Source organism: Phyllopteryx taeniolatus, chromosome 10 (assembly GCF_024500385.1).
Source record: "Phyllopteryx taeniolatus isolate TA_2022b chromosome 10, UOR_Ptae_1.2, whole genome shotgun sequence".
In the NCBI taxonomy this organism is placed as follows: Eukaryota; Metazoa; Chordata; class Actinopteri; order Syngnathiformes; family Syngnathidae; genus Phyllopteryx; species Phyllopteryx taeniolatus.
This window is the reverse complement of record NC_084511.1, coordinates 17889860-17902816: the sequence shown is the minus strand read 5'-3', so window position 1 is coordinate 17902816 and position 12957 is coordinate 17889860. Positions and strand designations below refer to the sequence as shown.

Sequence of the window (12957 nt, the reverse complement as noted above, 5' to 3'; positions counted from 1 at the left end):
GCTTATCCTCACTAGGGTCACGGGTGTGCTGGAGCCTATCCCAGCTATCTTCGAGAGGCGGAGTACACCCTGAACTGGTCGCCAGCCAATCGCAGGGCACATATAAACAAACAACCATTTGCACTCACATTCACACCTACGGGCAATTTTTAGAGTCTTCACTCAACCTACCATGCATGTTTTTGGGAAGTGGGAGAAAACCCACGCAGGCACAGGGAGAAACCGGAAACTCCACACAGGCGGGGCCGGGATTTGAACCCCGGTCCTCAGAACTGTGAGGCAAACTTGCTAACCAGTCGTCTACCGCGTCACCCGGTTAGTACCCATAAATGTAAATGTTGTTGCGAAAAGTCATGTGCTACAAAGTATATAATGCATATACTGTATTAGTACGGCTTGGCGGCGGCCACCTGGATCTTGCTTGGTACCCATCCATCCATCCATCCATTTTCTGAGCCGCTTCTCCTCACTAGGGTCGCGGCCGTGCTGGAGCCTATTCCAGCTGTCATCGGGCAGGAGGCGGGGTACACCATGAACTGGTTGCCAGCCAATCGCAGGGCACATAGAAACAAACAACCATTCGCACTCACAGTCATGCCTACGGGCAATTTAGACTCTCCAATTAATGCATGTTTTTGGGATGTGGGAGGAAACCGGAGTGCCCGAAGAAAACCCACGCAGGCACGGGGAGAACATGCAAACTCCACACAGGCGGGGCCAGGGATTGAACCCGGGTCCTCAGAACTGTGAGGCTGACGCTCTAACCAGTCGCTCACCGTGCCGCCTCGCTTGGTACCCATAAATGTAAATTTTGTTGCGAAAAGTCACGTGATACAACAGCATTTTTGATTGGACGTTACATGATACACCTGTAATTAAAATTTTGCTTCGTCACTCATGAGCATTACATGGTATGCGGCTGGCTTTAGTCAATATACTGTCGCAACTGTGATCCTGTGTGTGTTGGTGAGTGTGTGCGCACATACCTGCAAACACTGCAGACAAAGCACTTGGGGTGGTAAGTCCGTCCCAGAGCAGAGACCACCTCGCCCGTGATGAAACTGTTGCAACGGTCGCACCGTGTGCCGTACAGTCGCTGGTAGTCTGCTGTGCAGATGTACTCGCCCTTCTTCTGGAAGAAACCTGACCTCGCCAGATCACAGTTACACACTGTGGAAAGATGAGTGAAAATGTATTGTCATAATGCACATTAAAAACTTTCTCAAAATAGTTTAAAAATCTAGGAAAGTTAACTTTCTGACACTACTGCCACTTCTCATTTTAACTTACATTTAAAAACCCTTTGCAAATTTTTGACCATATCACAGTGATTTCATACATTAAAAATAATTCCTTGTGATGTACCGTACACAGATGTTGTTCATATTACCATCTCAAAACTGAGTGTAAATCCTCCCTTGTTAATAAACACATTTTATAGAGTTTTTTTTGGCCCTCCCCAGATCTCCTTTCTCATTCAATAAATTTTTCTTTCAACATAGCTGAAAAATGCTTTCTTCATTCTTCTAAAGCTGCTGCACTTACTTACTGAAGTTCCATGCACTTCAATAACTGCTGGCTCAACTCATTCAGACAAAGCACTCTTTCTCACTCTCTCACTTATTCTATTAAGGGCAACGCCCCCACAATTTTACAATATAAAAAATAATAACAATTAGTTGATAATAGAGCAAACATTTTACCAGTTTGGTTTTGCCCATCCCTAATGCAAATTTGAAGAAGCTGGCAAAAAAAAACAGACTACAACCTCTCCTCATCAACAAAAAATTCATAGGATGAAGATTGCATTTTGTGCGTGTATGCTTGTGTCTCAAATGAGTGTTGTCTCTAAATAGTGTACCCAAAGCAGTCTCTGCTTTTCAGCATTTGGCCACAGAGCTGTGAATGAATTCCATTGGGGTTAACAGGATAGTAAAAAGGCCTTTTTATTTATTTATTTTATTTTTTTTGTAGAACAGCAGTCAGCGTGGTAACTGGTGTATGGTTTCTTCCAATGTCTGCGGTTAACCAACAAAATGAGTTGACAGATGTTATACCCTCTTTCTGGAAAAAAACAAAACAATGTTAGACGTGGCACTAGTGGAGATCACGTGATGTATGTCAAATCCAGACTGTCGCATGACAAGACTGTCTCTGTTACGACACTGCATATCTATTATACAGCAGTGATACCAAACATAATAAAATGGCTGTATCACACTATCAGTCTTTTAGATTGTGAGTATTAAGAACACAGTGATGCTTCTGGTGAACTGGAGCACAGGTCTGAAGAAGATTATAGTGGTTAGTTAAGATGTGAGACAAACTGCATCTCTACTAAGACACCCCACAAAACACCACTGTGATGTAGCTCTATATCAGGTAAAGGACCATAATTGGACCATAGTTCTCTCCTAAAGTTAATGCTTTAAAATGCACCATGACGTGAAGGGATAATAGTGAAACATTCATAATGAAATACGCTAAATTAAATCCACAGAAGTTAACAAGAATGGCAGTCAGTAGACGTCAACCAAGGCAGAACGTTCTCGGAGCCAGCTTCCCATAGATGTCATATTGTTCTTTTTTAGAGCGAAAACTTGTTGAGACTGAATCAACAGTGCTTCTGCTGATTGGCCACAAATAATGCACTCCATTTTCCTCCAGTCCTTCAAGACATGCTTAATCAATCAGATCAATCAGACAGACGGCATAACACTTGGCTTAAGTTTGAAGTATTGCAATGGACACTCAAAATTCTCTACAGTTTACATTTTAAGGGAGGCCCAATAAAGGGCTAAACAAAGAAATTGTAATTCCGCTCACAGTTGTAAATATCAACAGAAAAAATGAAAATGTAAAATGTTTGGCCTTGGTCACATGTTGGCTAAAAAATGTTGGAGTTGACTTCCCGTCCTAAATCTGGCACTTGACAATAGATGGCACTGAGTTTACACACAAAGGCACACACACATTTGTAAAGCCCTCAAAGGGGCTCATTTAAGCTCAAGATGTTTATGAGAGGAGTGTTAAGTCTTAACAGTGTAATAAAAAATCAATATCCCCTCACTTAGGAATAGAACAGTCTCAGCAGCACCAGAAGTTTGGAAACACATACATCCATCTCTGATGTGCTGGCAGAGTGCATTAGCAGAGGTAAGATGATGAAATGTGACAGTGTGTATGGTGAGACGTTATGATGGATCTTCATCATCATGACAGGTCATTGGCATCAAGGGGACATGGCTGGAAAAGTACAGCGAAAGGGAGGAAAGTGGAAAATCGGGAAAGAAGCTGATAAAAATGCGTGTCAACCACATTTTTAGAGCCACAGCCTTCAAAGTGTCCACACCACATTTTGATCCCATCGAACGAGGGCTCCTACTGAAATCTTAATCACATGCTATCTGATACAGTCATGGAAAAGGGAAATAGGGAAAAATAAATTGCTGGGGTCAAGCAGAAACCTCGTATCTTCAAAACCATCACTTGCCAGGAAAATAAAAAAACAGGCATGTTGGTTGAGCCATTAACATTGCATCACCAAAGACCGCAAGCCATTTTCAACACTTTAGATTTAGACACAAATTTGTGAATATAACAGACTCATATGGGGACCGACCAATGATATCCATCCATTTTCTGAGCCGCTTATCCTCACAAGGGTCGCGGGCGTGGTGGAGCCTATCCCAACTCTCTTCGGGCAGGAGGCGGGGTACACCCTGAACTGGTTGCCAGCCAATTGCAGGGCACATACAAACAAACAACCATCCGCACTCACGTTCACACCTACGTACAATTTAGAGTCTTCAATTAACCTACCATGCACGCGTTTGGGATGTGGGAGGAAACCGGAGTGCCCGAAGAAAACCCACGCAGGCATGGGGAGAACATTCAAACTCCACACAGGCGCGGCTGGGGATTGAACCCAGGTCCTCAGAACTGTGAGGCAGACGCTCTAACCAGTCGTTCACCGTGCCGCCACCAATAATATCGATTTGTGTAAAAATCTGAAATTGAGGACCGTGTGTTTTCATATATGTTCAATCGCAACATCCTAATTAGAAAATGAATATACAATAAAAGCGCTCTTCTTCAAAACCAAAAAATATTTCAGGTACTAGTCTAAATTCATTCTTTACCCAAAAGAAAAACTTTCAAAGCCTTCCATGTTTTTGCTGCTAGAAGTGTGGTTGGAGTTGGGTCAGACTTGAAGTCCCTGCTCCTGCAGAGGCATGGCTTAGGTTGGCTCACAGAAGAAAGACTTTGGTTACAGCTGCACAACCAGCAGCACATGGTAGCAACATACGCCCATAAAATCAGTAGTCTAATAAAACCAAAGTAGAAATTGTCTGGTCTGTTTCACTGTCTTGTGAATGCCTTCTAGGCTTCTGAGTTATTCCGTGGCTGCCCAAGGCGGACTTGCAGTCTCAATATTTAATAATACATACACAAAAAGACCTAGTGAAGTGAGAAATGCATATTATTTTTTTACCAAACAATCCGATTTAGCCACAATTGGCTTCCAAAATGAATTTAGCAACACTTAAGACCTCATTGAATTCATTCAATCCCTAAATGGATTGCTAATGCAGGGAAGTAAAAGATGCGTCTTTTGACTTCATGGTTCTCATTTTTGGCAATCCAAGGACTGTGAGAGATTATGGGTCTAGTGATTGGAGGTTAACAGATAGGCTGGTATCTGCAGCTGTGGTCATTAAGAACTACACTGATTAGACACAAACAGGGGGTCCGGGTGATTGGGTATTTATCTCCTGCCAACAGACGCAATTAAAATTCCCATCTCAAGACAGCCAAGGCTGGAAACCTAAAATAAACCAGACACCTCCCCTCTCTCTCCTTGTGTCTCAGCCTTAAAGTTTCTTCTTCAAAACCATTGTGAGGCTGACCACGAAGCTTCCAATTTATCCCCATTAGCACATGAGCCTCTTACATCTACTCATTACATTGTTGTGTCTCTCACTGTTACTGTTATCTAAGCTAATTATGGGGTTGTATATAGTGTTCTATATGGTAAAAGGTCATCCTTTGTGCAGTCACTTGAAGTTATCTTGCTGCATACATACATGTTTTTAGTTCTGCTGTGAAAAATTCACAGCATTCTACATGATAATGAAGGCAAACTAGGATTAAATGTGGCAGGACAGTGGCAAATTTAAGCAGAGGAGGTATTCTTCCACAGCTGAGCTCCAGGCATTATGCTGTGGGTTCCTCTAACATCCCTGGAGTAAATAACGACGTATTAACAGAGACTATTCTGAAGTCATGCCAAATCACAGGTGGTAGAGAAAATAGTCAGACAGGCGATAGGAGAAAGCTGAAGCCACGTCAGCTATAATGTGAGGCTACATCTAAGTAAACTCTTTCAACAAAATGCTGACATGCTCAATTTATCAGGTGCTGTATAATGACTGTATTTAATGGATGGCCAACTGTTTCTAATTGTGAATATTGTTGATGGGCACCAGGAGGTGGGGGAGGAAGTTATCAGAATTGCAAACAACAGCAGATTCCTTTCCAGGCAGACTGGAAACCACATCTTTAAGTGCAAGCTTTTTAAACTTCAACAGTAAGCAATAAGCAGTTGTTCTTAAGATTTGTATGCCATTGGTCTGATTCACTTCTACAGCAAAAAGTGAAAAGTTTGTGGCACGCATAGAGTAAAATGCAGATCCAAGAATGAGGTGATGAAAAAGTTTGCAAAATCATTCTGGTGGCAATGCCAGTGATGGGCTATGAGTATCCAGTAATCCAGGTGATAATAAGAACTGTATAATTTCAACACGACTCAAAAACAGAACTGATGGCTGCCAAATTAAAACACACACCTGTGAAATCATACAGACACATGGAATTTATAAAAAATAAAATAAAATAAAATAAACACTGCCTCTGTTTAGCCATGGAGATTTTACTTAATGTAGGTAAAAGTAAGCGACCTACATGGAGTGGATCCGCTACAACTGAACTCAGTATATTCTGTGATGCTAGGGGACCTCCAATTTGTTTGAATTTAGAATATTTTTTCCAATCAAAAATGTTGAAAGAAACTGTTCAGAGGCTTAAAGCCTTCATTTGATGCATTGTTAGACGTTTCATAGGGGTTTTACAGTAACTTCCTGGCATCACTGTTGCTTGACTATAGTAACTTACTGACAACAGTGTCAAATCAATGTTTCTATTCATTGTGGTGCTGATGAGTTACTCAAGGTAAACGGAAGCTCTTTTGGCTTGCAGAAGAACGAATACTTACGAAGACTATATTTTCCATAAACGTGAATGTGAGCTTGAACGGTTGCTTGTCTACTGTATGTCTCCTGCGATTGACTGGCATCCTGTCCAGGGTGTATACGGCCTTTCGCCCGAAGTCAGATGGAATAAGCTCCTGATTGTCTGTGATTTTAATGTGGACAAACGCTATAGAAATTAGATGCATGGCTGGATGGATGGATGGATTTATGGATGGATGGATGGATACACACTTACACTTTACTTTGAGAATGATGACATTTTGAGATAACCGCTTATGCTTGGGATGTAAATTGCCTCTCTTAAGTCCCAGGCACACTGTGTCCATAATAATGCCAAACAGGACAGAGTTGTGCGGGCTGCTCAATTTTATATTTTTCCTCTTTGTGGTGGCACAAAAACACAGGGGGGGGGGGGGGGGGGAAGAAAAAACAATAAAGTATACAACTGTCATGTGAGTCTTTGAGAGGCTCACTGAGTTGAGGTCTTATAAGACATTATGACTCCAGGTTTTTGGCCAATATACAGTAGGATAAATACAGTATATATTCTATTTGGCCAAAACTACCAGTGTTCAGCATTTGAGGCTTCATTGTATAAGCATCTGCTTAAGTTTGGGAATCTCCACCCCTAACATAATTCTTGCTTTCCCATCATGAGCTATTTTAACCAAAACTGTTACCATTAGAAGGGATTATTTTTTAAGTAATATTTTATGTTATCGGTGTTAGAAGAATATGTAGGACGTGATATCAAAAAGTGTAGCCTAAAAGGATGGACAAGATTTTTTTTAAACAAAGACAACAGGGGGAGGCTAAAAGTGAAATTCTACAGTGGAGAAATACTGTGCATGAATCATTTCTCTCTTTGGGCACTTGGCAGTGGTTTTGATATGAAGACAGATGGTTGCCCAGTGGAGTCTGCTGAGGACCTCTGAGGGCTGATGAGCGACTTGTCAAATGGCGAATAAGCATGAATGGGAACCAGGAAAGATTTAAAAACTAAATCACCAGGGATGTGTAACCTTAACTTCTGAATATGGAAAGCAAAGCTGCGTTTATTATCTTTAAGAACAGGATATTTTATGCTCCTCCTCGTCAGGGCACACACACTGACAATTTAACATTCACATACACACATATTTAAAGACAATAATCTAGGTACCATTGTGTGGAAATCATTCAATACCGTGATGTTTGACATGGACAAGGAGAGAATTAATCCCTGTCATGTATCATGCATCCTGGAGAGCCGTTGTGGAGAAGTCCCAGTGCCTCTCACACTCGCTTCCCTCCCTAGCAACCAGGCTTTGGCGTGGTGATTGGACTAGCGTACCAGCGGTTGCTATAGCTACAGGAAGTTTCCCTTCCATGTAACCCCCCCTCCACTTTTAACTGTTTCTTTTTTCTTCATAACGTCTCTTTGTCCTTTTGTCAGCCAAGTCTTGTATATAATGCATCTTGAGGCAGTGTTACAGAGAGAAAATGTTATGAATGCAGAGCATGAGTGATGGAATTAATGGTGTCTTAAGGTCGGTTTTACTGACTGAAACATGCCTGAAAATAACTACTAAAATGATGCAATTAAGAGCAGCAGCAGAGCCCTAGTATTTATAAAACCTGTTTTGCTGCTTTTCCCTTAATTAAAAAAACAATAGACGTGGAAGAAGCCTGACATTTTGTAAACATTTATTTACATTCGCATTGTGCATTGGCTGCACTGTAAATGTATTGTATAACCCTTGCACTTTATCATTTGTTTTTTATTTACACGTAGGTACTTTTGTCAAATAAAGGCACTCAGACTCCATTGCAATTTACGAGTAAAAGTTACTGGCGGTGGGGGCAATGGGTGCGGTGGGGGGCGTGATGGTGGCGGACTGCACTGGGCGGTAGGTTGGGATGAAGGTTGGCTGGGAGGGCAGATGGTTGGTCCTCATGTCCTCATCTTGGGGCTGTTCTGGGGGCCTCCGTAGAACTGGCGAACCTCCCTGGGTCACTGGGCATGTGTGGTGTCCTCATGACTGGGTCCCCCACCCTGGCCCCCACATCCGTCTTGGAAGAGAGGGGCCGAGTTCGCCTGTCCTCATTGTGTCTGCACAGCAACTTCGGACACCAGATGACTTACATGCATGTGTAACGGTGTATATTTACTAGTATACAGTATCTCCATAGACAAGCCTATGGGATCTAGCTGCTTGATGTTGGGGCAATGACAGTGACGTGACTTTTGATGACGTTAACTCCCTGGCTGTCCTCTCATTTGCACACTAAAGTACCTACAGGTAGTTAAGCACTGCCTAGCCACTGCCACCACACATTGGTAGCACTTCCTGGCTCGCTACCCCTGTTCTGTCCCTTGGAACTTGGTGTTCTCCTTCCTCAGAGGGTGTGGTACTACCTCTCCTATTACACCTTGGGCTAATGACTGCCTAAAGTCTGGAGCCCTTGGACATCATAAATTCCAAATTTCACCATTGAAAGGTGCTTTAGTCTATTATTATTATCCATCCATCCATTTTCTGAGCTGCTTCTCCTCACTAGGGTCACGGGCGTGCTGGAGCCTATCACAGCTATCATCGGACAGGAGGCGGGGTACACCCTGAACTGGTTGCCAGTCAATCGCAGGGCACATACAAACAAACAACCATTCGCACTCACATTCACACCTACGGGCAATTTAGAGTCTCCAATTCATGCATGTTTTTGGGATGTGGGAGGAAACCGGAGTGCCCGGAGAAAACCCACGCAGGCACGGGGAGAACATGCAAACTCCACACAGGCGGGGCCGGGGATTGAACCCGGGTCCTCAGAACTGTGAGGCTGACGCTCTAACCAGTCGCCCACCGTGCCGCCCCTATTATTATTATTATTATTATTATTATTATTATTATTATTATTATTATTATTATTATTATTATTATTATTATTATTATTATTATTGGAGATTCTTTGCCAGGCCTTCACTCCAGGCACCTTAACTTGCTCGCATCTTGTTTGCCTTCACTTTTGGCTTCAGTAATGTTGAAGCATCTTCTTTTATCTGACCAAAGACTCTTTATTGTATGAATGACAATGACATGCAAACCTTCTTCGGCGCATTCTTGACTTGTGAATTGATGTGTTGATGGGATTTTTCTTCACCAAAGTATTTCTTTTTCATCCACGAGTTGTCTTCCAGGACAGTGATTAGAGGAATTTCAAAGGATAAGGGACTTATTATTTATTTATTTACTTTTTTTACATGGCCAAAACAGTCATCTGACAAGAAGCCTATAAAACAAGCTTCTCAGTATTCTGAAGACAAGTGAAGGCAGCAAGACCCACAAACAAGTAGCAAGTGAAAGTGGCTGCAGTAAAGGCCTGCCAACGCATCGTCAGAAAGGAAATTTGTTAATGTCCATAGAGTCCAAGGATTGCCATCACCATCAAGTATTCAAATTCTGGTCAAACATTACAAATGATTTTCATTTGGTGGTGACCACGCCAGGCTGTACCCCACCTTTTGCCCAAAGTCCCTAATAAAGACAAACAGAATGAATGTAATGAATAGCTGAATTACAATTATGTGTTTGTCCAAAGACTTTTGAGTAATGTATAATAGAAGTACTATGTATATAGTGACTCAAATTCTTAATTCCTAAATTATTTTATTTTTTTAAACTTCTGCAGTTAAAGCTGAAAGTCTTAATGTGAATCGCATCTCGCTTGATTAATTTCAAATCCATTGTGGTGTTGTATAAAGGCAAAAATACTGAATAAAAGCATTTGTCCAAGTACTGTCTAGATGTAACTCTAATCAACTCCAATCATTCAATAGGGCACAGTCAGCCCTTTTGAGTAAATATGAGAAAGGAATATAGAGAATGGGGGAGGGAAGGACTAGGAAAACTGGAAATATCGGTCATAGTTTTACAATGACAACAGTGTAACAGAGGCCAACACTATTGGTCAAGGTCAATAATCCAGGAATGGTCAATGATTCTCTGAGTACAAAAAAGCCAAAGAACAAAATAAAATGTTTTAACGCCCATTTCCAAAGTCCATAAACACATCTGAGAGAGAAGGCAATTATCTGTTGACAGAGGATTGTCACCCTGTGAAATGGCATTTGCCATTAGCCTCCACACATACCGCATGCCAATGTCATCCTGTCTTATGATGAGAAATCGATTTCATGGTTGAGTGGCAGTCAGCAGGAAAGAAATAGCGAAGACATGCAAAAAACAAAGGGAGATGATATAAGAGATGGAGTGGCAGCTAAGCAAGTGAGCTATGGAGGCTAAATGTAACCTTAAAATGAGGCATCTTTATCTGCAGCCAGTCAGCTTTAGAAATACATAGAGGAGTAAACAAAGCAGACAATACTGGCAACATAGCGTAGATGGAGTATAGAAAGTTCAAAAGAACACACAGCACATTCGTATGTGAGGGGGAGTCAGACACTGAACAATAAAAGCTGTGGAAAACTGCTGTCTGTGCAGAGGCCTGCATAGGAGAGCACATTATAGCCAGGGATGTGGAATTGTCTGGCTGCACAATAATGCCCCATTACCTCACTAGGATGGGGAAAGCTCTCTGAAACATGAGAAGGCCGTTTGATGTTTATCCATGAAGGTTTGCTCTTACTGTAGTGAAGCGACTAGAAGTTGGGAATGGCAGAAGGAGTGGTAGAAATATAAACCTACTTGAAATTTGACTAAAGTTATGATGTAATGTTTCGGCGACACAAACAACCCCTCCCCCATCCCCCTCTTTTTTCTACTGTCTTCCTGTTTTCACCCCGCCTTTTTTTCTCTGGGGCATGGAATAGCACCCTGTGATTGGTTAATAGGACCTTAGAGATGCTGAGAATATCCACCAACCGGGACACGGGTGCCCCGTCAGACCGTTACTATAGCAACCCTTAACAACCACAGTGATAGTGCATGTGTGCGCTCAAATGTATGCACAAATGCAGGTGGGGATTCATGCACAACAAGCGATATGTGGGTGTGTGTGTGTATGTGTGTGTGTGTGTGTGTGCATGTGTGTGTGTGTGTGAGACAGCTACATGCAGAAATGCGTTGCAAGTCTCCTATGAGTAGCCCCAGTGTATTCATCTAGTATGGAATGACAAAATGCTGTTGTCATACACAAACTACACAAGCTGTAATATTATTTGCACAATATGCTCTTTGTAGTGCACATCTCTATTTTTGTTACACCTTGAACCAATTCATTAGCAAAAACCTGAACACAGACAGAAACAAACAGAACAGGAGGTTTGAAAAATGTAATGTTAGTGGGGATTTAAAGCGTTCAGAAGTTTGCCTGTGAATTATCTCTCCAATACAACAACATCTGAAATTAATACAGATACTGTCTGATGTTCCAAAGTACAGTATGTGCCCTTGTGGCAAATATTTACTTTTTATTGTGAGGCATGTGTGAATCTCGGTATTGTACAATCTCTCGACACGACACATGAACAACCAAAGGAAACCTGTTTTATTACTGTATGTCGTATCTTTAACATTTGGCTAATCGGCTCCTCTACAGACACCATAATGGGTGGGACTGATTGTCAATACTTTATCTTAATAAACCTAATGCCATCACTCTTAGATGAGAATATATTTTCTTAGCAGCTGATGAATAATTCATTCCAATTGATGCACAGAGGTCGAAATCATGTAACGTCTATGTCAATGCATTGATAACATGTTGCTTTACAATCTGACCTCTTACCCGTTCTGCCTTCTGAAGTCTAGTTCGACATTTCCACTTTTGAAACATTAAACGTCCACCCACAACATACTGTACAATGTTGACCATTTAAATTACCTCGAGTTGAGTCATTTTAACTCGCTCCTTATCATAATGTTAATACAACAAATCGGCGTTTTCGGGGAATAGAAAAGCGTATTTTTGTATTTACTAATTTCATACACCTATGCTTTGAGGACTGTTTCTGCAAGTTTTCTTGTGTTACATGATATATTATAGATGGTTTTCTTTCCACCATAATGCTTATCGGATACTAACTGTATCATGATAGCACAGGTATCGTTGGTATTGTTGATCTGCAATTCCAATCCCTAGTCTCTTGCCAAAATCATTTGCACATGACTAATACTGACTTTGGTTTAGAGGTAGCACTATTTCTACGTGTACTAGCTTCAGGCTGCGCAGCACCATGACAAATAATGGTTCTTCGTCTTTGATTTCTAATTTGCTCCTGCACACATACTTGACTGTCATCAGGCCTTTTCCAGAGGTGTACCTATTTTTGTAAGTGTGCCATAAATCAATGTCATGTTTGAACGGTACCCTGAGCCTCTTCTGCAGATAAGCTATTCTGTTACCTTATCATCCAACAGGCAATGTGCATCCTGCATTTTCTACTTTCTATCATCCATCAATAGTGTACAGTGTAAAATACAAGAAAAAAACAATTGCATTATACACAGAAAGAAGTAATGTTCTAAAATTTGATGTGAAAATAATTGTAGTGCAATCAAGGTTTGTCTGCCTCAAGCTGGCACCACAAATATTTAATTTCAGAGCACCCACTAGTGTTTTCGTAGATGTAAGTCTGATCCAAATATATAATTTACAGAGTAAAATGTTGAAGTTCTTAATTAAATTCAATCTCTGTCGTGAAAATTAGCATTTTATAAGATACTGTATAAAACATTATTTCTTT

General features: G+C 41.3%; 1 protein-coding gene across 11 annotated transcripts in view; it reads right to left on the bottom strand.

The window, feature by feature from the left end:
* Positions 1 to 12957, bottom strand: part of ablim3 (actin binding LIM protein family, member 3) — a 53632-nt gene that overhangs the window by 28395 nt on the left and 12280 nt on the right. For all 11 annotated transcript variants that reach the window (XR_009790469.1, XM_061787667.1, XM_061787666.1 and 8 more), the window contains one exon: positions 987 to 1170. Coding sequence is in view for 10 of the 11 variants with exons in the window: in XM_061787667.1 (XP_061643651.1) it covers positions 987 to 1170 (184 nt within the window). In the remaining variant the exon portion in view is untranslated. The remainder of the gene's footprint in view (positions 1 to 986; positions 1171 to 12957) is intronic.